Source organism: Heteronotia binoei, chromosome 9 (assembly GCF_032191835.1).
Source record: "Heteronotia binoei isolate CCM8104 ecotype False Entrance Well chromosome 9, APGP_CSIRO_Hbin_v1, whole genome shotgun sequence".
Classification (NCBI taxonomy): domain Eukaryota; kingdom Metazoa; phylum Chordata; class Lepidosauria; order Squamata; family Gekkonidae; genus Heteronotia; species Heteronotia binoei.
In genome coordinates this window covers 22865869-22889673 of record NC_083231.1, presented here as the reverse complement: position 1 = coordinate 22889673, position 23805 = coordinate 22865869, and the positions used below count along the sequence as shown (strand labels likewise).

The 23805-nt window shown below is 40.8% G+C and overlaps 1 protein-coding gene across 1 annotated transcript in view; it reads left to right on the top strand.

Annotated features, from left to right (window-relative positions):
- The first annotated feature begins 270 nt into the window (after positions 1-270).
- SLAIN2 (SLAIN motif family member 2) overlaps positions 271-23805 on the top strand; it is a 40409-nt gene continuing 16874 nt past the window's right edge. The window contains exons 1-6 of the mRNA XM_060246295.1: positions 271-757; positions 6750-6898; positions 10668-10832; positions 11965-12126; positions 14297-14656; positions 19930-20067. Coding sequence (XP_060102278.1) covers positions 285-757; positions 6750-6898; positions 10668-10832; positions 11965-12126; positions 14297-14656; positions 19930-20067 — 1447 coding nt within the window. The 5' untranslated portion in view covers positions 271-284. The remainder of the gene's footprint in view (positions 758-6749; positions 6899-10667; positions 10833-11964; positions 12127-14296; positions 14657-19929; positions 20068-23805) is intronic.

Sequence of the window (23805 nt, the reverse complement as noted above, 5' to 3'; positions counted from 1 at the left end):
TAGCTGACTTGACAAGGCCCAGCCCCTCAACAGGAGCGGCGGCGGCGGCAATCGGCGGAAAGAGAGCCTGAGCTGCGCTTCCCCGCCCGGCCATGTAGAGGGGGCCCGCCTGCTCCGAAGACGCCCGCCCGGCTGCCTCAGTGTGCGCGGAAGGGAAGGAGCGAGCGAGCAGGGAAGCGCCGACCGACCGACAGACCGACCGAAGGGGCCGAGTGCTGAGGGCGGCGGCGGCCGTCCAGCCTTGCGGAGGGGGGCCCGGCGAGAGGGTCGCGGGGCCGGGCGTCATGGAGGACATCAACTCCAACGTGAACGCCGACGCCGAAGTGCGGAAGCTGCAGGAGCTGGTGAAGAAGCTGGAGAAGCAGAACGAGCAGCTCCGCATTCGCAGCGCCGCCGGAGCTCCCGGGGGCAGCCCCAAGCGCCTGCTCGGCAGCGGCGGCGGCGGAGGGTCGGGGGCTTGCACGCCGCCGCTGCTCCTCACGCCGCCGCCGGCTGCAGCAGCCCAGGGAACCGCCGGCGTGCCCGCCACCCTGCCGTCGCCGCCGCCGTCCCCGGCCTCCAGGAACAGTCAGCTGCTTGCGGGGCTCGAGAGCCGCTGCCTCAGCCCCAAGGCCGGGCCCAGGCGGCCTCCGGCGAGCGAGGAGAACGGCGGCTCAGCGGCGGGGGAGAACGCCGGCGGCCTCCTGGATGAAGTGGAGCCGCTGAGGCCCGACGAGCTGGAGCGGCTGGCCGGCTGTGAGGAAGACGAGACGGGGTGGTGAGAAAGAAGGGGGATGACGGGTGGGGTGGCGGAGACTGCGGTGCCCCTTGGTAGAAAAGGGGGTAGCCCCAAAGCCAGCAATGGCTTCGGGCTGGCCTTCGACGGATGGGAGAGGCAGGATGAATTTAAAAAAAGGCCTCCCGCTGAGGATACTGACTGGAGATTCCTACAGTTCCCGCACCTCAAGGACGGTGTGGAAATTGGTGTTGTGTGTATAGGGAGTGGTCTTCTTCTGGGTGGCCCCACACAGATCTGCAGCTTAGATCTATCTTCCCGTTCTCGGCGTACAGAACGCTTGTGCGGAGCTCCTTTGTGGTGAAGTTATATCTTACGGGAAATGTAGGCGAGTTAGCATTGCATGTTCCTCTTGATGCTTTAAATCTGGCAGGGCGTAAAATCTTTTTTTTTTTTTAATCGACTGGTTCACAGCCACACTGGAAACCGTCGCTGAGCATTCGAAGAGTCAGAATTTTAAATCAAACAGGGCCCCCTGGGGGAAGGGAAGGGTTTGGAGAATCCCTTTGTCCTTTCGGTGGCTTCTGAACACTTTTGTTATAGCAACCCAGAATCACAGCGGCTAGGGAGAGAGACCCGGTCAGATTTGTTGGGCGGTGCTTTCTGAAGCATCCATTAAAAAAAAAAAAAAGTCATGAGATCATAGGTGTATTTGGAAACCCAAATGCTAAATCACTCCTGTATTAAGTGTTCTGGTGTGGTTATGGGATGGGATATCTATAATGTGGTTTCTGCAGCTTTCAAGGGGGAAAGTGCTTACTGGTGTCATGGTTCTTTGATTATGTATGTGTTTTATTGTTTTTTCAAAAACAGTAATTATCTTGATTTACAAGCTTTCAGGTATCTGATCCTCTTCTGGATCAGTAGTCTTTTTGAGGTAGCTGCTGTATTCTGTAAAGTTTTGGATTTATGGAAATGCATGTGGAGATCAAGAAAATGACTGTGAGGAGTCTCGAAGATACAATAATAGACAATAAATAAGTTTTCTAAATAACCTCTCCCCCCAAAAAAAATACTATATATTTTTCAGTTGTTTCCAAATTGCTACTAAGTGTGTGAATAAAATTGTTATAGATGGGCTGTGTAGATAGTGCTTATTAGAATTACTTTTACATTTTGTGTACTCCAGTACAAGTATCCGTCTACAGAATATTAAGATTATCTCGTGTTGTGTGCATGTGTAAAATAGTGACTTTCACTTTAAAATTCATGTGAAAGTTGTTCCCCATTCCCACTGGTGTGCTCCTTAGGAGCGAGGGGCAGTACAAGAGGTAACAGAAGAAGGCAAGTTGACTTCTTGATCAGAGTAGTATTCTAAAATGAGGTTTCATGGCTAATGGACATGATTCCTCTAAAAGAGCCAGTTTAGTGTAGTGGTTAAGTGGGAGAACCAGGCTTGATTCCCCACTCTCCACATGCAGCTGCTGGAGTGACCTTGGGTCAGTCATAACTCTCAGCGCTGTTCTCAAGAGTAGTTCTCTCAGCTCCACCTACCTCAAAGGGTGTCTGTTGTGGGGAGGGGAATGGAAAGTAGATTATAAGGTTGGGGTATAAATCCAATCTTGTTTTCTAAAACCTCCCTGCAGATCACAAAGAATGACAAGGAGTTGTGTAATTAAATGAGAAGGAGGGTAGTTTGAAATACTAGCAAAAAAAGCCCTGGGAATTTTGGAACGAAATTATTCTCAACATTATGGGCCCTGGAGGGGGGAACACCCATATTAACTTTTTTTGCAGGTTTGGTCTTTGTTTCCTGGAGAGACTTTAGATATTTCTAAATGGCTGTGATGAGAATGGAAACCAGAGCTTAGTGGGACTCTTTCCGATTGGCTTGAATGATTACTGTGCATCCTCTACTAAATCTGCTAGCTGATTTGGCCCAGTTCCTATATGAATTGTGCATGTTGGGTTCCTTGAGGATGACAAGCCTCTCAGCATGAAATCACTGTTGAGGTGCTTGTTATGACATGCTGTGAAACTCCCTGGTGTAGGTTAGTTGTCTTTTATCGCAAAGAATTACAATTATTTGATATGCAAATAAAATACTCCACATTTCTTTCTCTAAGATAAAAGTTTTAGTGGACAAATAAGTACAAACAGCATTCATAAGTTCTTAAAACAGATTAAGAGCTGTGTGGTTTGTTAAGAAGAAGAAGATATTAGATTTATATCCCGCCCTATACTCTGAGTCTCAGAGCGGTCACAATCTCCTTTACCTTCCCCCCCCCAACAGACACCCTGTGAGGTAGGTGGGGCTGAGAGAGCTCTCACAGCAGCTGCCCTTTCAAGAACAACTCCTATGAGAGCTATGGCTGGCCCAAGGCCATTCCAGCAGCTGCAGGTGGAGGAGTGGGGAATCAAACCCTGTTCTCCCAGATTAGAGTCTGCATACTTAACCACTACATGAAACTGGCTCTCTTAAATACAAGTTGCATTTTTAACTTGGCCCAAGTCCTAACTACAATGAGATAACTGTTCAAGCATATTATACAAAAGCTATACTCTTAAAATTTTCATTTTAAATGTCTACAGCCTTCTAATTAGACAAGTTTATAGTTAGGGGATGGGAGTTCCTGTCCTGTCTTGATCCATCACCTGCAAGATGACTCACTCTGCTAATTTAGGAGTTGTGAAATGTATGAGGATAAGTTTAAACAAAAAAAATTCTGACTCTTTGAGTGCTCAGGGATGGTTTCTAGTGTGAACCGGTCAATTTAAAAAATACCTTGCTAGATTTAAAGCAACAAGAGGAATGTGCAATGCTGTCTTTTAGAATAACTGTTTAAACTTTTAGGCTGGTTAAAAACAGTAGTTGCTTTTAAATTAAACTACCTATGTGTATGGTTAATAATATTACTTTATAAGCAGTTTTAGGAGAGAGAAAAATCTGTGTAACAATCAGCTTCATCTTTTTTATATAAATCCAGTTTCGAGTTCTTGGGGCCAAAGGGTAGCTTGAAATTGAGCAGACAGTACCTCTTAGAAGCTAGTAGAATTTCAGTACTCTGAAAAAAGAATGCCAGTGCTCTGCACAACAGCTGCATCTTCTGTAGGACTAGCAAAGACAGGCTAGGTAAATACAGTAATTTATGCAGAGCAAAAATTCAGAGTTTAAGTAGCCTTAACGTGAATTGATGTTAGGTCTACTTAAAATGTCATATTTCTGAAAAGTTGATTTGTAGTGTGTTAGATTTCCCCATAGATGCTTCATTTAATTTACCCCTTCCTGATCTCTTCCTGCTTGCCGCCCAATGTCCATTTGTCCTGTGCTCATCCATCTTCTAAAGAAGGATCAATCTGTGCAGTGGAAGCAGAACAAGTCATCTTGGGGCTCTCCCACACCCTGTTTTTTTCTAAGAGAACTTCCCACTGTCTTGCCCTGTGACGACAAATTGACATTGGAAATTTATGCTGCCCTCCCCTTGATGATACAGATATTTGTGTGCATTGTTATTATATGTGGTGTAAATCACAGATTTGCACATTCATTTTCTTGGACTTGACTTCTGCATTGGTCATCTAGTGCTGTACTCTGTTAACAAGGCATAATGTTAATGTGGAATGAGTAGAAATTTCATACATAAACAGTACACAGGCAATATTCCAATCAATATTAAACTTTTTAATGAGATACGTTCAGAAATTTAATTGGATCATACCACTTTATATAAGGTTTCTTATTCTTTGTGAGTATTCAATATCTCACTATTTTATTGACCTGCAGTGTTTTGTGTACATTGTTTTAAAAATTGCTGTCATTTTTCCTGAACTCTTGAAAGGAGGCAGAGAAAATGTTTTCAAACTATCCTTTGGTTACAGAGCTGTGCGTAAACAGTTTTATTTGTTGCAGCACTGGTATTGGCAGCTTTTATTTTGAAGCACTTCATAAAGTGCATCTCTCTGTCATTAATATTTTTCTCTCAGCATATTCTCTTTTGTTTAGCTCAGTGGTGTTTTCATTCATGATGTAACCAGGTGGCACAATCTTCAGGATAAATTAGACTGCTAGGAAGTACATCTAGAGACATCATAGCTAGTCAAGAAACAAAGATATTAAAACTCTGTTTTAAGGCTTGAATCTTAATTTTTGGAAGGACCCTGATGAGATGGTAGAATGTGGAAGAAAGCCAGATATCTCTGTAGAATAGTTAGCTGAAACCTGGTAGAAGTAATGAGTAATTTATCTTTTGTTGCTTTGGTCTTCAATTCAGGAAGGGGTAAATGAAACATCTCTGGGGAAATCTAATGCACATTTTTCTATTTTATAGTCTTCTTCATTACATGGCAGCAACAACAGTTACTGTTTTATAATGATAACATGTGACACTTCTTTTTTTAAGTTTAGCAGAGCAGCCTTAATCTAACATAGTTGGTTGCTCTAAAAATGCTGAGTTTACTTTTTATGCTGAGTTTACATTGTTTACATTTTCTGATTTTGTAATCTCGTTGGTATAATTGCTTGTAGTATGCGTTAACCTGTTTTTACTGCATTGTTAGAGTATTCCTCCCATTGTTTTTTTTATATTTTTGTATATTGTGTGTGTGCGCACATGCTTGTGTGTTTGCACCTGGAAGTCATGTTGACTTCTGGTGACTGATCCCTGCTGGGGCCTGGAGGATATTCAGAGAGGTGGCTGAATAGATCCTGACCCTGCATTCCAGCCAGGTATTTCAAGGAAGTCTCTCATCCAAGTACTAGCCACAGTCAACCCTGTGTAGCTTCCAAGAACTGACGAGATTGGGTTTACCTGGGCTATCCAGGTCAGCTCCCCCCCCTCACCCACCATTATTGACATTAAGTGGTGGTCTTTTCTGCTACAATTAAAATAATATGTTCAGGTAAAACAAGTGCTTATTCCATTGTTTTCTGGGCCTGTATTAAGAGCCTTACCACACAGAGAAACCCCTCTTAAGCCCCCCGCAATCTTAAGCACCCTTCCTGGGGAGTGTTTTACTGAGCTTTAGTGAGATTTTAGTATATATATGCTTAGGACTGCATTTTTAATGTTGCAGTTTTGCTCCTGTTAAGATTTGGCCATTTTATAATTTCCATTTAGGACTCTGATCCTTGCTCAGAGACACCTTGACCTAAATGGCCTAGGCTGGCCTGATCTTAGAAGCTAAGCAGGGAAAGTCCTGTTTGGTATTTGGATGGGAAACAACCAAGGAATTCTGGGATTGCTATTCAGAGGAAGGCAATGACAGACAACTTCTATTAGTCTCTTGCCTTGAAAAACCCTATAGGGCTGCCCTAAATCAGCTGCACCTTGATGGCACCCCACACACATGCACAGCTGAAAGATGAGGCTTTTGTTTGAAAGCTATATGTTGAAGGAGTAACTTGTTTGGGGGTACCTAACTCTGTTTATGAGTTTTTATATGGCCTTTTGTTGTTGTTTAATCAACTTCAGTTTCAAGTGCACATTTCAGATTAAGATTATGAAGCTGTAAAATCCTTTGACATAGTTTCTGCGCTCCATTGATTTTAACACTGGATGCAGGCAGGGTTTAGTGCTAAAGTACTGGAAGGTTTGTGATGTGGTTCTGAACTTGTAGGTGAAGTTTAGGGGTGTGCAAAAAAAAAAAAAACGGTAAAATTCAGATTTGGAGGTATTCAGGGGCAAAGATATTTGGGAGGCTGAATACAAATGTCATATTCGATGCCCGAATCTGATTTGGGTGATATTCAGCTATTCCCAAATACTTGGCTCCGTTATACCCTATGGGCCATTGAAGTCAATGGCAAAACATAGGGTGTGATGTCTGGGGGCTTTTTGCTTGTGTTAGTGCAGTGACCTGGTTAGAGTAAACCTGCTCGTATACTTTACAGTTGACTCAGGAAAGCACACTTTACAAAGTAACAAGCTTAGCCTTTGAGCCTTATTATGGTATTACAGAAAGCCATAATTTAAAACTAATTAGGATATCAGAGTTTATGTACCTTCATTTAATATTTTTTTTTTGTCTTCCTTAGGTTATATACCTCACCAAAGAAAAAAGTGACCCCAGTGCAGAAATCGGTTAGTCCACTAGTTTGGTGTAGGCAGATATTGGATTACCCAACTCCAGATATTGAAAGTGCTAAAAAGTCATTGATCCACAGACTTGAACAAACAATGTCAGGTGAGTTTCTGCTTCAGTGATTATGTTTAAGTAGTATACAGAATTGTGGAGTTTGTTTTAAAAAAACGTAAGACATCACCCAAGTCATATTTAAGTCCAGTTGACATTTGTGGTGGTACTAAGCACATTCTTGAATTTCTTTCATCAAAATCAAAGCAACTGAAGTACTTAACTTCGACTGAATTATATTAATTGCATTTGGGAATGACAGTTCTTTTGGGACTACCTCATATATTACCATTTCCTGTTATGTTAATTTCTGATTAGGGGAGTTCATTTATCCTGTTCTGTAATGTGTGAAGTGGGATGTCTCCCCCCCCCCCCCCCCGTCCCAATTACTCAGATCAGGAAACTGCCCATTTAGGTTACTCTCCAAACACAAAATTGTGTTGTGTGAAATAAACATTAGTTACAACTCTTTTCTCCTAAAGAAAAAACATTGTTTTTCAGGCCAAGCAAATAACTCAAATAGTGGAACTGAGGAATGAAATTTTGCTGTGAAGTTGCTATGGATTTAAATCCATAGTTTAGAACGCAAATAAGAAAATATTGTTGACATTGGATACTGCTTCACTTAATCTTTTCCAGCAACATGTCAGGCCTACAGCTCAAAGCAGAAACTGCTTGTGTCTGTGATTATGTGCTTGACTAATGTAAATTTGCAGTTCCTGCCTTACATGTTATCTTACCTCCCCTTTTGTGAAAAAAGCATGTAACTTGGAGCTTTTTTCACAAAGGGAGAACTGCGGTCTTGTTTTCATGTATAGCTCCTGCATCTTATTGCTTATGTGAATAGATCATTCTGTGAGTGTGGTTTGTTCATGTCTTTGCCTTTGTGGTCCTTGTGCATCAACTGAATCTTAGAAATTGCTCAATTCTTGCATTTTGTGTGTGTGTTCAACTTTTTCTTTTCTTTTTTGAATTGACCTTATTGAAAATGTTAGGGAGCTTGTAGACAAGTGTTAAGCTTGAATGAAAATCCATATATATTCTTCATATTGTCAAAGAATTGATTTTTCTCACTGTATTTAGAGGAAAATGGTGTTTGCTTGTAATGGCATTCATCTTATAGTATCAACTGTCAGGTAGGCTGCCAAAGAAGGAAACAAATCAAATCTGAAGGTCCCAGTTTTTGTTTTTATTTATTAAAAAGCTATGGGGTAGCTTTTTCAAATGCTTTGACCAGAAAGTTTCAGTGATCTGGCCTGAAAAGGTAGCATTGGGGAATCAGAAACTAGTCAATGAAGCTACAAAAAGTTGTTAGTCTTTAAGGTTCATTCGAGGCTCCTTGCTCCTGTAATAGTTGTCATTCAGGTTACATAATAAAATCTGTTGGACAGAGAATTAAATAGGCCGGTAGCAACAAAAGAGTTTTCTCTAAAGTATGTGAGTGGGCAAGAAAATTGTAAATGAGGCCTAGATGTATGATGTGTACTGGGGCAAAACAAAATCTTTTCACTATATATACGCACTGATGATGTCTTAACTGGTGGAGACTAGGGAAATAGTGAAGTCTGTGGAAGATATTACTAGAAAAAGAATTGAAATTAAAATGCTCAGAACTGTAATGCCTTTCTATAATTGTGCAGCTCCATTTGGAACACGGTGTACTATTCTAATCGCAGCATGTCAGAAAGGATATTATAGAGTTCAGGAAGGTGTTGGAAATAATAGCCAAAGTGAACAAGGATTTGGTGCCCTTTTATGAAGGGAGACCTCTGGGCCTTTTTAATTTAGAGGCAAGATGACTGTAACAGGAAGGGGACATGATAGATTTATAGACTGTATACATGGTGTGGATAAAGTGGATAGAAAGAACTTTTTCTTCCTCTCCCAAAATACTGAAAATCTGGGTTATCCAACAAAATTGCTTGGCAGTAACTTTGGTGTAGGGAAGAGACAGTTCTTCATACAACACATAATTTAAGGGAATTCCCATCCCATGATGCAGTGATAAGTAGCTTAGATGGTTTTAGAAGAGTAGATAAATGTTCAGTGACATGGCTTCTTTGACTAACAGCTGCTGCTGGCAAAAGCAATGAAAGCTTATTGCCTTTATTTTATTTATTGATTATTAAAACATTTACACACCACATTTCCCCTGTGGCTCAAAGTGTCTTACAGTTTAAACCATCCATAATGAAATTGCATTCCCCATACATAGCTGCAACTCAGACCCCATTTAAAAGCCCTAGCACAGTATGGCATCCTCATCAGGGAGCCTGTCCCACAAAACAGGAGACTTTTTAAAACAGTATTTGTGTGTGTGTGCATGCTTCTGTGCCTGGAAGTCATGGTGTTTTCTGGTGACCCCTAGTGGGGCTAGGACAGCGGTGGCCAAACTGCGGCTCGGGAGCCACATGTGGCTCTTTCACACACACATTGTGAGGCTCTTGAAGCTCCCACTGTCTGGCTTGGAGAAGGCATTTGTCTCTTTAGATCGCTTCTCCAAGCCAAGCCAGCGTTTAAAGTTGCTTTCTTTCCACCTCTCATTTCCTCCCCCCTTACTCTGTCTATCTATCCCTTCCCCCCTCCCTCCCCCCTCCTCAAACATCTGATGTTCATGTCCTGTGGCTCTCAAACATCTGACATTTATTCTATGTGGCTCTTGCATTAAGCAACTTTGGCCACCCCTGGGCTAGGGCATTTCAGAGAGGTGGTTTGATATTGCCTGCCTCTGTGTCTTGGCCCTGGAATTCCTTGGAGGTCTCCCTTCCTAGTACTTGCCAGGTTTGGCACTGCTTTGTTTGCAAGGTCTGAAAAGTGGGAGACACTATTGAAAAGTAAGGGTTTCTAATAGATGGCAGGTGGGGAGCCCTGAGTGGGGGAGTTAGAAAGTGACCATTAGAATACTGTAATTGGCACATGGCGAGAGAGAGGCTCTGCTTGTGGGTTTTCTGGAGGTGTCCAATAGCCTACTGTGAGAAACACTGTGTTGGACAAGATAGGCCTTTGTTTGATTCAGCAGAGCTTGACTTACGCCATGACAGTGTAGCTGCTTCGCTTTCAGGTTTGGATCTCACCAATAGCAGTGTTTTCATATGTCATGGTACAACACCAGAGTCGCATGGTGCTCAGTGGTATGATGGTTGAGCAAGACACAGGAATCTGGTCTTGTTTGAGAGCTGCGTGCTCTGGATGCCCCAGAACGGGATTGCTTGGTGATGCTAATTTGTGCAATCTCAGATGAGCATCAGATTCTTCAGAGAAAAGAAGTCCAATCTCTGAGTAAACATGACTTCCAAAGCCACATGTTTGTCTTTATGGATTTGGGCCATGCAGCAGGAAGCAGTATATCATGATGCAAGTTATTTTAATGTCACTGGGACTAACTGGGAGAAATTGGTCGAGAAACTCAGAGTAGGTTTGATGAAGGAGACAGGCGTGGTTGATCCTGTGCCTAAAGTGGTGGTGTGCTTCCTTAGTATTACTGGCAGTTCCGTTTCCATTCCTGTGGAACCAGGCTCCTTCATCCTTTGACAAATTTTCTGTAGGTTTCTCCCAAAGAGAATGCAGATGAAACTGGAAAACCAAGCCTGATATTGAGTGATTTCTTTTTTCTAACTTGGGATTTATTTTTAGCTTTTGGTATGCACAGAATGCCTTATAGAATCATTTAAAAATGCTGACCGTTTCACTGAGGTTTTGATCACATTATTGCTACTGCTCTGTAAGAAGTCTGTTTTTAGAAGATGGAAAAATCGTTTACACTTGTAACAACATAGCATTAAACAGTTTATGTTCTACTGTTCTTTGCTCTTTTATACAGCCCTCAAGAGACACAGTCTGTACAGTAATCCATTCAGCACTGTCAATTACGCAAACTCTTATAGTCCAAACACTGGCAGTCCCTACAACAGTAGCTATAACTCCCCTTCCTCCACACCAGTGAAACCTCCTTTAGTAAAACAGCTCATTCTTCCTGGAAACTCAGGTAAGGGTCTCTCTAAATACCCTGGCCGCATTTTTAAGTTGCAAATGACATGAATCATGACCAGCTTATAAACATTCTAACAATTTGTTTCATTTAACACATCACATTGGATGAAAGTTGTGATGTGATGTATGACTATAGTGACACATCGCCATGGTTCTCAGCACACTTAGTTTCTGTGATGTGACACAAATCTATTGGACATCCGTTGGTGCCACAGCTAGGTCAGAAAAGGATGGTTTACAGGCTTCCTTTGGGGTGGCTTGTGGCTGTTGCAAAGACCAAATTTTTCAATTTTTTTGTATTACGTTGACAGCTGAGCTATTTCCTGGGTTATTGCATTCAAAGCATTCATTGCCATGTATTCTTTGGCAGATGAAGCCCTAAGGTAATTGTGAGTAATTGTATTCACTTCGGCTTGGGAAACTATTATATGCTGAAGTGAGCTTCCTGGGAATTTGGGGTGTCCAAATTCAGCGCTGCCAGCCACACAGGCACTTCTAGAGATAGCACAAAGTTGCTTTGTATGATGGAATACAAGAGGACGGGGTGGAGGAGATTTTGGCACTTGCAGATTCATTTTTTCCTGCTGAAACTTCTAATTGAGAGGATGCACATTCCAGTGTGGTCATTCCACAGCAGCAAGGAATGACATGTGAGGCACTGGAACCTGAACACACTTAATTTATCCATGGGAATGGAGGGGGAATCTGAACCAAAACCAGTAATTAATCACTCTGTAAAAGCTGATCAGTTTAAATTCTTTCCTAAAAACGAATTTTTTCGTTTATTCAAAAGTGCAATCCTAAATAAAATTACACTTCTCTCAGCCCACTGACTTCAGTAGGCTCAAAAGGATGCAACTCAGTTTAGGAGTTAGAGGAGTTTGAACTGCTAGCGTTTCAGCCCACTTCCTTTTGTTTCTTCAGTGACAGTTCAGTTCAGTTCCTATTTATTTGGCCTAAGCAAAGTTAACGTTATTTGACAGACTGTAAATTTATCTGCACTCAACCATGGAAAAGGAGGGCTGCGTGTCAGCTAGCTCCAGTTGCTTCATCTCCCCCTTCCATGTTAAATGTTTTGTATAGGTAAGATTTCTCTTGGATTTCCCCCCTATTTTTTCTTTTTTTAGGTCATTTCAAAAATTCATCAGATAGAAACCCTCCACTGAGCCCACAGTCCTCTATAGACAGCGAATTAAGCGCTTCAGAAATGGATGAAGACTCAATTGGATCAAATTACAAGTTAAATGACTTGACAGATGTGCAGATTTTAGCACGGATGCAAGAGGAAAGTAAGTGTTTTCACAATAAAGAGTTGACACCTTTTTTTTCCAGACTCTAGTTTTGATTATTTCTTTTAAAGATTTTCCTGCTTGATAAGCTGTAGAAATGTAACTTGAAAAGCATTCCTGTTCTTAAAAGAAATGTGGCACACATAATATTTCTATATACCTCAGATACTGTGTAGATACAGTTAAGCCTTTCAGCAACTCTTAATTTGTGTTTCCTTTAAGAAATCAGTATTGAGCATGATAGTGTGATTTAATCCCCTGTGTACTAATTTATGGAATGCATAGCTTTGTCCTCTATGCTTAACAATTTGTAAAGGTAGTTCCCTGTGCAAGCACCAGTCATTATCAATTTTCACAACGTTTTCACGGCAGACTTTTTATGGGGTGGTTTGCTATTGCCTTCCCCAGTCATCTACGCTTCCCCCCCCCCCCCCCCGGCAAGCTGGGTACTCGTTTTACCGACCTCGGAAGGATGGAAGGCTGAGTCGACCTGAGTCAACAATTTGTAGTACCTGATAATATCGTAATGTGCTGTGGAGGGAAAGAGGGGGGCTACTGCTTCACTTGCCTTGTGGGAGAACCTTACAGAAAAGATTGGCACAGCAGTCTCATGGACCTCAGTGCATACAGTCCCTGAACATTATAAGATAAAATTATTTACTTCAACTGAAGCTGTCTGTGGGTAAAGTCTTGTATAGCCTTGCATCTTATAGGTTGATTGATGTCGTGGGATCAGGGGTATTAGGGGAGATGCCTTACCTGGGATCAATAATCTAAGCTGTGGAGTCTTGTGAGCAAAAATTCTACTTCGTGAGCTACTGGCATTGAAGTTGCGAACTGCTGCATAAATTAGTTTGCTCTGGGGCCATTTTGCCTGAGTTAAGACAAAAACGTGTGAGCCGGAGGCTAAAAAACTGTGAGCTAGGTCACACTAACTCCACTTAGAGGGAACAATGCCTGGGATGTACTGCATTTTAACAAGTCCAACACCCTGGTGTTGCGTGGAAAGTTCTAGAGTTACCTCTGATCTTCTTCTGTTTCTAATGTTGTTGCGTGGGATAAGCATCTCTTCTGATCAGGAGATGAAGAACTGTGTCAGATTCCACCCCTTTCTCTTGCTGTTTATATTCTTTTTGCTGGTTTGGTCTGTACATCATTTTATCTTCTAGTTGCATGTATGATAGAATAGTATGGCCCAGATGTAATAATTTACTACATGAATAAGCATGGAAAATATCTAAGCTTGGATGTTCCTTACCTCTTCCCTTTGCACTTAGCTCAAAAACAAAAAACATTTATGCTTTCATTTTAAAAACCATAGTTTCATTGCATTCTTTCACACCCAGGTGAAATTAGAGTTGTCATCTTAGTTTGGAGGCAGGAGAACAAACTATAGCTTCAGATGTAACCACTAACTCTTGTTTGCTGGAAAGCAAAAGTGTTTAATTTGCAGTGTGGAAGAGTGAGAGAAGCTTGTGAGCCTTAAGATACCTCCAGATTCATTCATGTAATGACCAGTTGTCACGACTATTTACTACTGTCACCCTGCTGAAAGTTAACTGCTGACTGATTCTCTCACTCTCTCCCCCTCCACACATACTTCTTAGCTCCACCTACACTCTTGTCAGTCACCAACCAATCGTCTCACTCACTTATTTCTCCTTTCTCTACAATTTACCAACATTTAAAGGAACTCACATATATAAATTCAAATCATTATACTAGTGTTCAGGAGTTTTGTTCTTGATATGTTGGTGCAGCGTACAAAAGTTGAAGGAAGAGATCATTCCACTGCAGGTCTTTTCTGAGGGTTTAATCTCCAAAACAGATGCTCTCTTTCCCTTTATTTGTTTGCTTGTTTATTTAAAATGTTTCCATCCTATCTTATCTCCTCAGCCTCAAGCCAGCTAACAATGCAGCAACCAGTTTGTGAGGACCCAAAGTGTAACAATCCAGATTTACAAAATTAAAACACAAAATGCACAAATTACAAATTTAAAAGCACTCAAGATTTAAAAGGAGCAGGAAGAACAGAAATTCACAGCAAGCCCCAAACAGCCTTTTTGGTCTTAATTCAAGATGTATTAGAGCATCAGATGTGAACATACTTGCAGACATGTGTTGTTCACTTAACAAGAGCTAAACATTGAATTTTCCTGCTTTTTTTCAGGTCTCCGGCAAGAATACGCAGCTACTGCTTCTCGACGTAGTTCTGGTTCTTCGTGCAGTTCTATGAGGCGAGGTACATTTAGTGATCAAGAACTTGATGCACAGAGCTTAGAGGATGATGAAGACAGCTGCCATCATGCGGTTCATCCGGCTGTGAATAGATTCTCTCCCTCACCTCGCAACTCACCACGGCCTTCACCAAAGCAGTCTCCGAGGAATTCCCCCAGGTCTCGTTCGCCTGCTAGAGGAATTGAGTATAGCCGAGTGTCACCTCAGCCAATGATTAGCCGCTTGCAACAGCCTCGTCTTTCTCTTCAAGGCCATCCTGCTGATTTACAGACTAGTAATGTCAAAAATGAAGGTAAAGGGCTTTGTCTCAAATGTTGCACACAAAGCATTGAAGTAACGGTGGTGGTGGCAGCCTAGTAAGTAGATTGCTTAGTAGGTAGTATTTAAAACCAGCTGCATGGTGTGGCATTACTCCTGAATTGCTGAGAAACGTACAAGAAAAAAAGTAAAAACAAATGCCTTGACCATTCTTTTCATTAGGGCAGCCGGGAATCAATAAGCTTGAGTAAGTAATGCAAACCTTATTGAGTTTCAGAGAAACGTAGACTGTCGCCATTCTGTGGTTGCATAATTTTAAATTTGTGGTATCTATCTGAAAGGCAAAATACCCAGCCAAAGAAGAGCTTCAAGGCTATGAAAATGGTTATTTGCTCCAGGACAATTAGTACTCCTATTGCAATTTTCGTCCATTTAATGTTTCAGTGGGAACAAAACTAGCGACGTCAACTGTTGCTGTTCTGAGATGGTACCTATAAAGAAATGTACTATGTGATTACTTGGGAAAATGTGTGAGCTGCTTAGCTAATAAAGTGGGGTTGATTGTCCTCTTATAAGTACTGGAGAGGAACTTTTTAGTATGTTTTGGCTGACAGCATTCACAGATTTAACAAATTGATCTTATTTGTAAAAACTGAAAACTTGTCAGATACGCTGTAGGCATGACAGCTTCAGTACTCTTCGTTTAGTTTTAAGTCATTTTTCTCTGGTTATAACTCCATATCTTTAAGGGCAAGCCAATGTAACTAGTATAGTGAGATGCAGAGCTGTAATAAAGATATCAGTAAGATCTTATTGACATACATTTTCAGGTAAAAATTCAGCCTTTGCTTTTCTTTGGGAAACGTTACTGAAGGTTTGAATTATGCACTGCTATCATTTAATTTCTTCCTGTTTAAAAAAATGGAAAAATGTAGAAGTTATCTAAATACACTAGAAGGAGAAACATTAACTGACAAAAATATATTTATAAGATTGTCTCTAAAATGTTCTTAAATAAACTTCCTAACTAGACTTTTCCAAGGAAAGAGAAGTAGTAATATTCCTGCGAGTTATAACTGGTTGGGTGATGCCTAAAATTAGAAGTTCATTAACAACAAAATGCTATGGTGCTTATTGTGACAACATTTTTATTTACTGGATATTACAGTTTTATGTGGTGTTTAATGGTACATAAAACTAGTATCTGCTTGATGTCTGCTGAACTTGGCTTTCTGCCTGTTGTGGAGGATTCCAAATTGAGTCTGCACAGGGAGACTGCACAAACGGTATTTGTTGGCACGATTGTTTTTCTGTTGTTGTTGGATGTCCCCTCTCGGCTCTTCACCTGCTTTACATACCTTGAGGCATGTCTTCAGATTCCTTGCACCGCTAGCTCTGCTTTGTGGAAGGGTTGCGGGGCGGGGAGTGGATCAAACCGGTGCGCTGCTGAGGAAGGTTGGCTGTAAGTGCTTTCATTCACTTGGCTCTTTGAAGCTTTCACACTCCTGTTCATTCCCATGCCTTGTTCTGATGCTTTCCCTGAGTCCTGTACATCCTGTTCACTAAGAGATCACAGCTGACTCCGCATGTTGCTGAAGGACCCGTTAGGCAGGGGTAGCCTTGGAAGACAAGATCTTATGAAGGCAGATTCAGTTCTCTGCGTTTTCTTCCCCACATTTGTGCCCATGTAAGCTACTGATTAGTTGTTCATAAATTTTAATTGATCAGCAACAAGACTTAAACAGTGTATGGATTATACCATTTCAGAGATATGAAGGTGATATGATAGAGCTGCTGTTTCTCATAATATATGCATTAATTTTTTCATTCTCTTTATACTTTCTGGTTAAGGAGGCTTTGTATTTTTCATAAGTTTCCAAAAAAATAAAAAGTCCTCCCCTTCCCCCCCCCCCCCTAAACTTAAAAGCTGGCTATTATCTGAACACAGCCTCAGTGCAGAATGGAATAACTTTATAGACTGTAATAGACATATCTCTCACAGAAGTCCAGTGGAAAAGATTTTATAGTTCTTGCAGGGAAGGGAGTGTTTCTTTATGGATTGTGCTTGTTCTTTTAATTGATCTTGTGAGATTCCAATCCATTTATAGTGATTAAACTTTCCAGACCTTAGAGAGGGTCTCTTCATGGAGGAATGATTCTCCCATTCCTCTTGCCACCAGTTGCTTGATGTCCTTTCAGATGTGCTGCTTGTGATTAACTCTAGTAGCTCTTGTCACAGTGCCATGGAAAAAGAGCGTGTGTAGGAATAGAGACTAAGCTGGAATATATAGAAGGTGAATAGTAGTTATAAGGCTCTTCAGAATCATCTCAGGCTCTACACCTTTCTCTGGGCAGGGGGTGGGGGGGTGGGAAACCTTTTCGTAAGCAAAAGCCAAATTGTTCTGTGTCATGAACTGGCAAAAACAACTTCAAGCCGGAAGGCACAAAAAGGTATTCTACACAGGTATCTGTGTAGTTCACCAAACTGAAGAATTAAGTGAGTCTGTTGGAATTCAGTTTGAAAATCTTTTGAGGCTAGGGCTGACAGGTGCCCTTGGCTCATCAGGCCGGGGGGATTTTGGGGTGGTTGGGAACGTCATGTGACATCACCCAGAAGTGATGTCATCGCATCAGGGACACTGGTATTTGGGCGAAACTCTATGGTTTTTTTCAACCTCAAAATTATTGAATTTGCCCAAATAACAGGGTTTCCCTACACAACATCACCAGAAGTGAGGTCATTGTGTCAGGAACCTATTTGACTCCTAGCGAGACTGTATCTGTCACAGCCATCAAAGCAGGTAGCCAGTACAGGTTTTGCTTGCTTGCTGCATTTAATGGCTCTTACCTGCTCTATTGTGGCAAAAGTAATAATGTAGCTGAAGAGCAAAGCTTTGTCAGTATTCCATAAGCTTGGCTAGCATTTCTCTCATGCTTTCTTGCATGCACATATATCCACATGCCAGTATTAAGTGGGTATTTGAAAGGGAAGAGGGAACGTGTCTGGGAAGTTGGTTAAAGAGACAATCAAGCTTGAGATTCCTGCAAAGGTTAGAAGGAAATTTCCCTTCTTCTCCCCTGACAAGTTGCTGCATTGTTGTTTAGTTTAACTCATGGAGTACCCAGCATGCTGAATGCTGGAGGCAGTTTCTGATCTGGGAAAGATGGGATCCACTAACCAAAGGTCAGTTCCTCACTAATCAGAAAAACAGAATGGCTATTGGCAGCAGCTGTCTGGCCATAAAGGTGCTAGTATCCACTCCTTTGTGATAATCCGAATTTTTCCCAGACACTACTTTTATAAACAACAATGATTTTTTCCCCCTGGCAGTGGGTCCTGTCTTCTTTCACAGTAGCAGCATAATTGCATGGGGCAGGAGAGTCACCAAATGAATGGACTATATGTGCATGTTAAGGGTTTTTTTACCTTCTGAAATAAAGTCCTAGCATATTTTCTTCGCCAGGATGAGTGGAGCTATTTTCTCACCCTTGCTTGCTTGCTTTTTCCTTCATTTCTCTTTTGTTGCCCCCCAAAAGCATGGAAATACCAACAACCAACAAGAAACGTTGCTATGGGCCAAACCAGACAGAGTGCAGTATGTCTGTGATTGGATTCATCAGCATTTTAGTTTTTCCTTAAAGGCAGACAAAGATGATTGGGTAGGTGAACTGAAGTGGAATAGTGTTGCTGGAGAGCGTTTTATTTTTAGCCCATTCCTCCTGTGTTTTCCGAGTCTAAATTATGTTCTCCCACCCCCTCCACTCAGCTGCTATTAGCACTGGTGTGAGAAAAGGTCATTTTTCCCTTTAGTGGAACTAATAGTAGCTTCAGGGTGATATAGGTCAGGAAAATGGTGCAAAGTAAGAGTTAAATTATTCTTTTCCAGTAACTGTATCCTTCAGTCAAGAATAAGCCCCCAGAGCTGTATCACATTTAGCTTGGTCCAAACTCAAACCACACAGTAAATGTACAACTATTGTGTGGTAAAGCATGGGAAATTTGTTCCACCTAATCTATTTGAAGAAAACAAATCCTCTTTAGTCTTAGAGCTACATCAAAAGCTGCCAAGAAAGCTCAACTCCTTCACTATCAGTCTGTTAAATAAGAGATTATCTCCACTCCTTTTCCTTAATTGGGATGACTGATTTGGTGACAAGCCACCTATCCTGATAAAGCAAGATTCATCCATTGCTATTCTTGGAACGAGTTGAAATGATGGAGGCTTGGGATGCCATGTTCTGCAGAAGGGCATCTTTTTAATGTTGGGCCCTCCTGAAGTCATCATTAATTAGTTTGTCAACAGAATTTGCTAATTAATCTCATACATAAAACTTAATGCCTAACTATTCCTTGGCATTTACACAGTGTGATCAATTTTCTAAGGATTTTTATATGGCATGCAACTATCTTTAGAAAGTATCAAATCCTAAGTACCTTTTAGCTAGTACAAGTGTTTTATTTTTTGAAATAAGGGATGGCAGGCATTTCCTAGATCAGGGGTCCCCAACCCCTGGGCCGTGGACCAGTACCGGTCTGTGACCTGTTAGCAACCAGGACGTGGAGTGAGGCAGAGGCACCACACTGCCCCTTTTGCCTGCCCAGGAGCTGGGCAGACGAAAGAGGCAGCATAGCCTCACTCCGAGGCTGCCTCCCCTTACAGACCCCCATGGAATCTCATTTAAACACCTCCATGGGGGGCAGGGACAGGATGGGGGATGGGGGGGACAGACTGGGGCAGCAAAAACTGCAGCACCCCCCACACCGGTCCATGGAAAAATTATCTTCCTCAAAACCAGTCCCTGGTGCCAAAAAGGTTGGGAGCCACTGTCCTAGATAGATTAATACTTATTGATGGAAACATTAGTGTCCCTGTTTCTCTGTATCACAAGCGAATAGTCTTATTTCCATACCTTAAATCCTAACTTCAGTATTATTATTATTTTTCTGTCTCCTGCTTCATGGCAGCTTACAATATATTAAATAAACAAGTTAAGTCAGGAAATGACAAGACATAATCATCATAAACTATAAACTAATAAAAAACCCAAAATGACACACAAATAATTATTTTCTTAAACATAAATATAATTTTAGTAATATTGCAGCGTCGCCATTAGTCAGAAACAACTTGGCAGCACATCACACACATACGTTATATTGCTGGGAAGTCAAATGTATGCTGTGCATGTTTGTAGCAAATTTGGTTTTTCTCAGGGTGCTTGGACTACGGATCACCAATTGGTATTATGGTTGAGTCTTCTGCATCAGATGGTATGTTGTGGTGTTCTTATCTTTTCTCAATACAGAAAAACTAAGGCGTAGTCTTCCAAACCTGTCCAGGACATCTAACATCCAAGTTGAGTCTGTGAAAAACAGTAGAAGTGACTCAAACTTTCAAGTGCCAAATGGAGGAATACCTCGTATTCAACCTCAACCCTCAGCCAGTAAGTATCTTTACAGTGATGCTGTAAACACAACTTCTGAAAGTTGGCTGCAAACAGTAGCTACGTGTTTACAGTTTCATGGTAAAGGAATCAGAAGTGTTTTCCAAGTGCAGCTCTTAATGATTAAGTGTGTAGTGTTGTCTCAAGTTACTTCTTGTTATCAGTACTATACCTATATCAGTGCTGGTTTTCGCTATGGGAACCAACAGCCCTTTGGTTAGTCATTCCATAAGCATTGGATTTTTAAGCAAATGACACTGCTCATTTTTATGTAAACGATGTCTGATTTTCATGATCATTACCCCTAAGCAAGGAATTGTAAAGTATACTGAATTGCCTCTTGCTATACAGCAACACAATATCTTATTTGTTCAATACAAAAATGAAACACGTGTTGATGTAGAGACTGTCAGGTTTCCATCTTACTGTTGCTCAATTTCAGTGTTGCACACTATCTTTTGAGTTACTCTGAAATAAATAGAAAGCCAAGATTTTTGTTACCTGTGATAATTCCTTTTGACAGATGGGAGGCTGAAAACTCTGCTGTCAAACTTAAGTTTAGCTGCCTTGTGTGTATGTCAGACCAAAAAGATTAAATACCAAATTTAAAATAGTTGGGATTTCTTATTGGCATCCAGTATTTATGTTAAAGAACTGATTGGAGCAGCCCCCTTGTATAAAGGTATAAACGCCATACAATTTATAGCTGTAAGCATCAGTCACCTTAATGAGAGATCATGATGATTTCATTTCCATCTTGAGTTTCCATAAGAAAGGTGAAGTAAAGAAATATATTTTAAAAGTAATTTTTATGTAGATTTTTTTTTACTTTCTAAGTTTTTTTCCATTGGGGGAAAACACACTTGGCACTGCCTTTTTTCTCGGGATAAATTTTAAACTGCTGTACATAATCCATTGAGCTGATCATAGTAACATGACTTGGGGATCAAAGGCTAATAGCAAGCCCTTGTTCAAACATGCTGCTTTGCTAATAGCCAAGATGGTACGGACTAAGGAATTTTGCATAAGCTTGTACATATACTCATTACCAGGTAGCCATCCTGTTCTTAAAGGAACTTGGTTTAAGGGTGTGTTATCAGAAATATCAATCTGACTTTTCAGTTCCTGTGCATTATTTTCTTTGTTTAAAAAAGGGTACAAAGCTTGTCTTCTTTACACAAAACTCTTCAGAAAATGCCATATTTTTGGATTAAATTTTACTTTAGGAGAAAAACACAAATGTAACCAAGATATCTTCTGACAGTTTTATGTACACAAGCCTTAATTTTTCTTATGTTTGTGCTTTGGTTTTCTCGGTCTTTACTGGATGTTTCTTCTGCAAAACCTACACATGTTCTTTTCCTGAACTGCTACTTTGCATGAGCTTAACTTGGAAAGGTTGCTTTTGTTCCTGCCTAAGACCAATTTTGCTGCACTTGTTAACTCCTAATTTACCTTTTGGGAAGCTGCACTTGTTAATATTAGTGACCAGAAATGTATCCTGATGCCATGATGGTTTAAACACAAACATTTTTTTCATTAACTCACACAGTATATAGAAAAATAATTGTCAAGCCTTTGGAGTTGTCCATAGACAACGGAGTTTGTTCACTTTAATTGTTTTCCACACTGTTCAAGCATTGTTTACATTTCAGTTATGGATAAATTAGAAGTATTGCTACTTCCCAGAGTTCTTTGTCATCACTCCTACTTTCCCCCCTTTACTTGAATGTTGCCAGTCTAAAGACAGAAGTTGATTCCACGTTACTCTGTACTCTGAGGTGGAGAGGGACAGGTATCCATCCTTCTTTTGAACCAGAGTTGAGTTCAGAGAATGATGTCTGGAAAGCCAAGATCTTGGTGAATGGTGTGTGCTATTGTAACCTTGCCGTGCAATTCCGTTGGTAGTCCTTAAATTTATATGGAAGTTAATGTTAGGGTTGTCACCTTTTCTCTGAGGTAGATATAGCTTATTTACTGTTTGTTTCAGTGGTTTGGATCCAACCAGCTTTTCATCTGATGAATAAAGGAGGGAGGATTCCCCTTTGAAAACCCAAATAACACTGCACTGGGGGTCATGGGAGTTGCTGTGTGGGCCTCCGTGGGAGTTATAGTAAGGAGGAGAATTGGGCAGGATTGAACTAAAACTTGCTTGATTCAACCCAATAAATGGAAAATTACTTACATGAATGCAGAGGTAAAATAACCCTGCCTGCTGCCTTCCAACCCTGATCAAGCTGATTTAAAGCTAATGTACTATAGATAATTATATAGTTATAGATTAACTCAGGGCCTAGTGAGGAGGTAACTGAATATCATGTCCCTGAGCATTTTCCGGGAGACTTCTTAATAGTATATCACAAAACTTTTCTTTAAACATCCTGATAAGTAATAGGGGAAGTCCTGCCCTTGTCATATAAGTTGGCAATTTCAGTTGGGTTGGGTTTGTCCCGTCAGTCAGTATATTTGATGTTCTCAAGTGTGGCATTATTTATTTAACAATCCACTGAGTCAAAATCAGTCTTGGATGGAACCAGTCTTACAAATACTATGCTCTGTTTCCATCCCTGCATAGAAGCTCCTGCTACCAGAAATGTAGCCACCGCCAAAGTAATACCAGGAACAGTATTGGCAAGCAAGAAAGGCATAGAAACAAGGGAAGGTGGTTTAGAGTAATTCGTTTTAGGAGTGATGGACAAACTGTGTAGTCTGCCACCAATTGAAGACACAGGACAGGAGGTGGGAGGAAAGTTGCATATAGTTCTGGACTGATGCATCCGCAGCATGATTAATGTATTTGTAAATAGTAAATGTATTGGTAAAAATAAAAAGCACAGCATGTACTGGCCTATCGCCATAGCAAGTTAAAGAGTCCTCCGTATGCCTCTTAGTTCCATCTCTGATTTTATTGTGTTTATGCATTTATTCACCATTACTCTATACAACTTAGTACTCAAATCAGCCTCCTTACATTGAGGACTGAAAACTAGTTACTGTAACACCAAGTATCTATGCTGGAGCCAACGATGTTAAACCTGTTCATAACATATCTGGAGACAGAGAGCCTAAGCTTGTAAATTACACCAGACTATTCAGGATGGTGAAATAAACAATGTGCTCTAAGTAGAATATTTTTGTAAAAAAACATGAAATTCAGTTATAGTCACTTTGGGACAAAATGGGATAAAATGTTTAAATCATTTAATGATGGGGGTCTCAGTTGGCTATACTGGGAATTAGCTTTGGTAGAAAGAAAGCTCTTTGAAAATCAGCTTTATACATTTGAAAGGGAATTATTAAGAGATGAAAAACAGAAAAAATAGAATGCAACAAGTCTGTACTATACCCATGTTTTGAAATATGTATGGTACTGTTGGTCACTCCATCACAAGAATATGCTTCAAGTCTAGCAATGGTTGATAAAAATGATGGAGTTTGAAGCATCTTTTTTGTGAGTTTTGGCCTTACTAATTGGGAGGAATTAAGGCTAGAAGACGTGATGAGTTGTCAAATTAGGTAGTATAGTGAAAGAATTTGGGATTGCTTGGAAGTTACTGATTGATTCACGTAGTGTGCAATTACTTTATGAAATTTGTTCAGGGCCACTAAGGCAGCTAACGAATTAAAACATACGTAATAAAATACCATCTTGAAAGCCATTAAAATTGTTTCAAGATGGCATGTTAGATAATTTTTAAAATATGCGCACACACAAATTCATGGAAGGGAAACCCATCT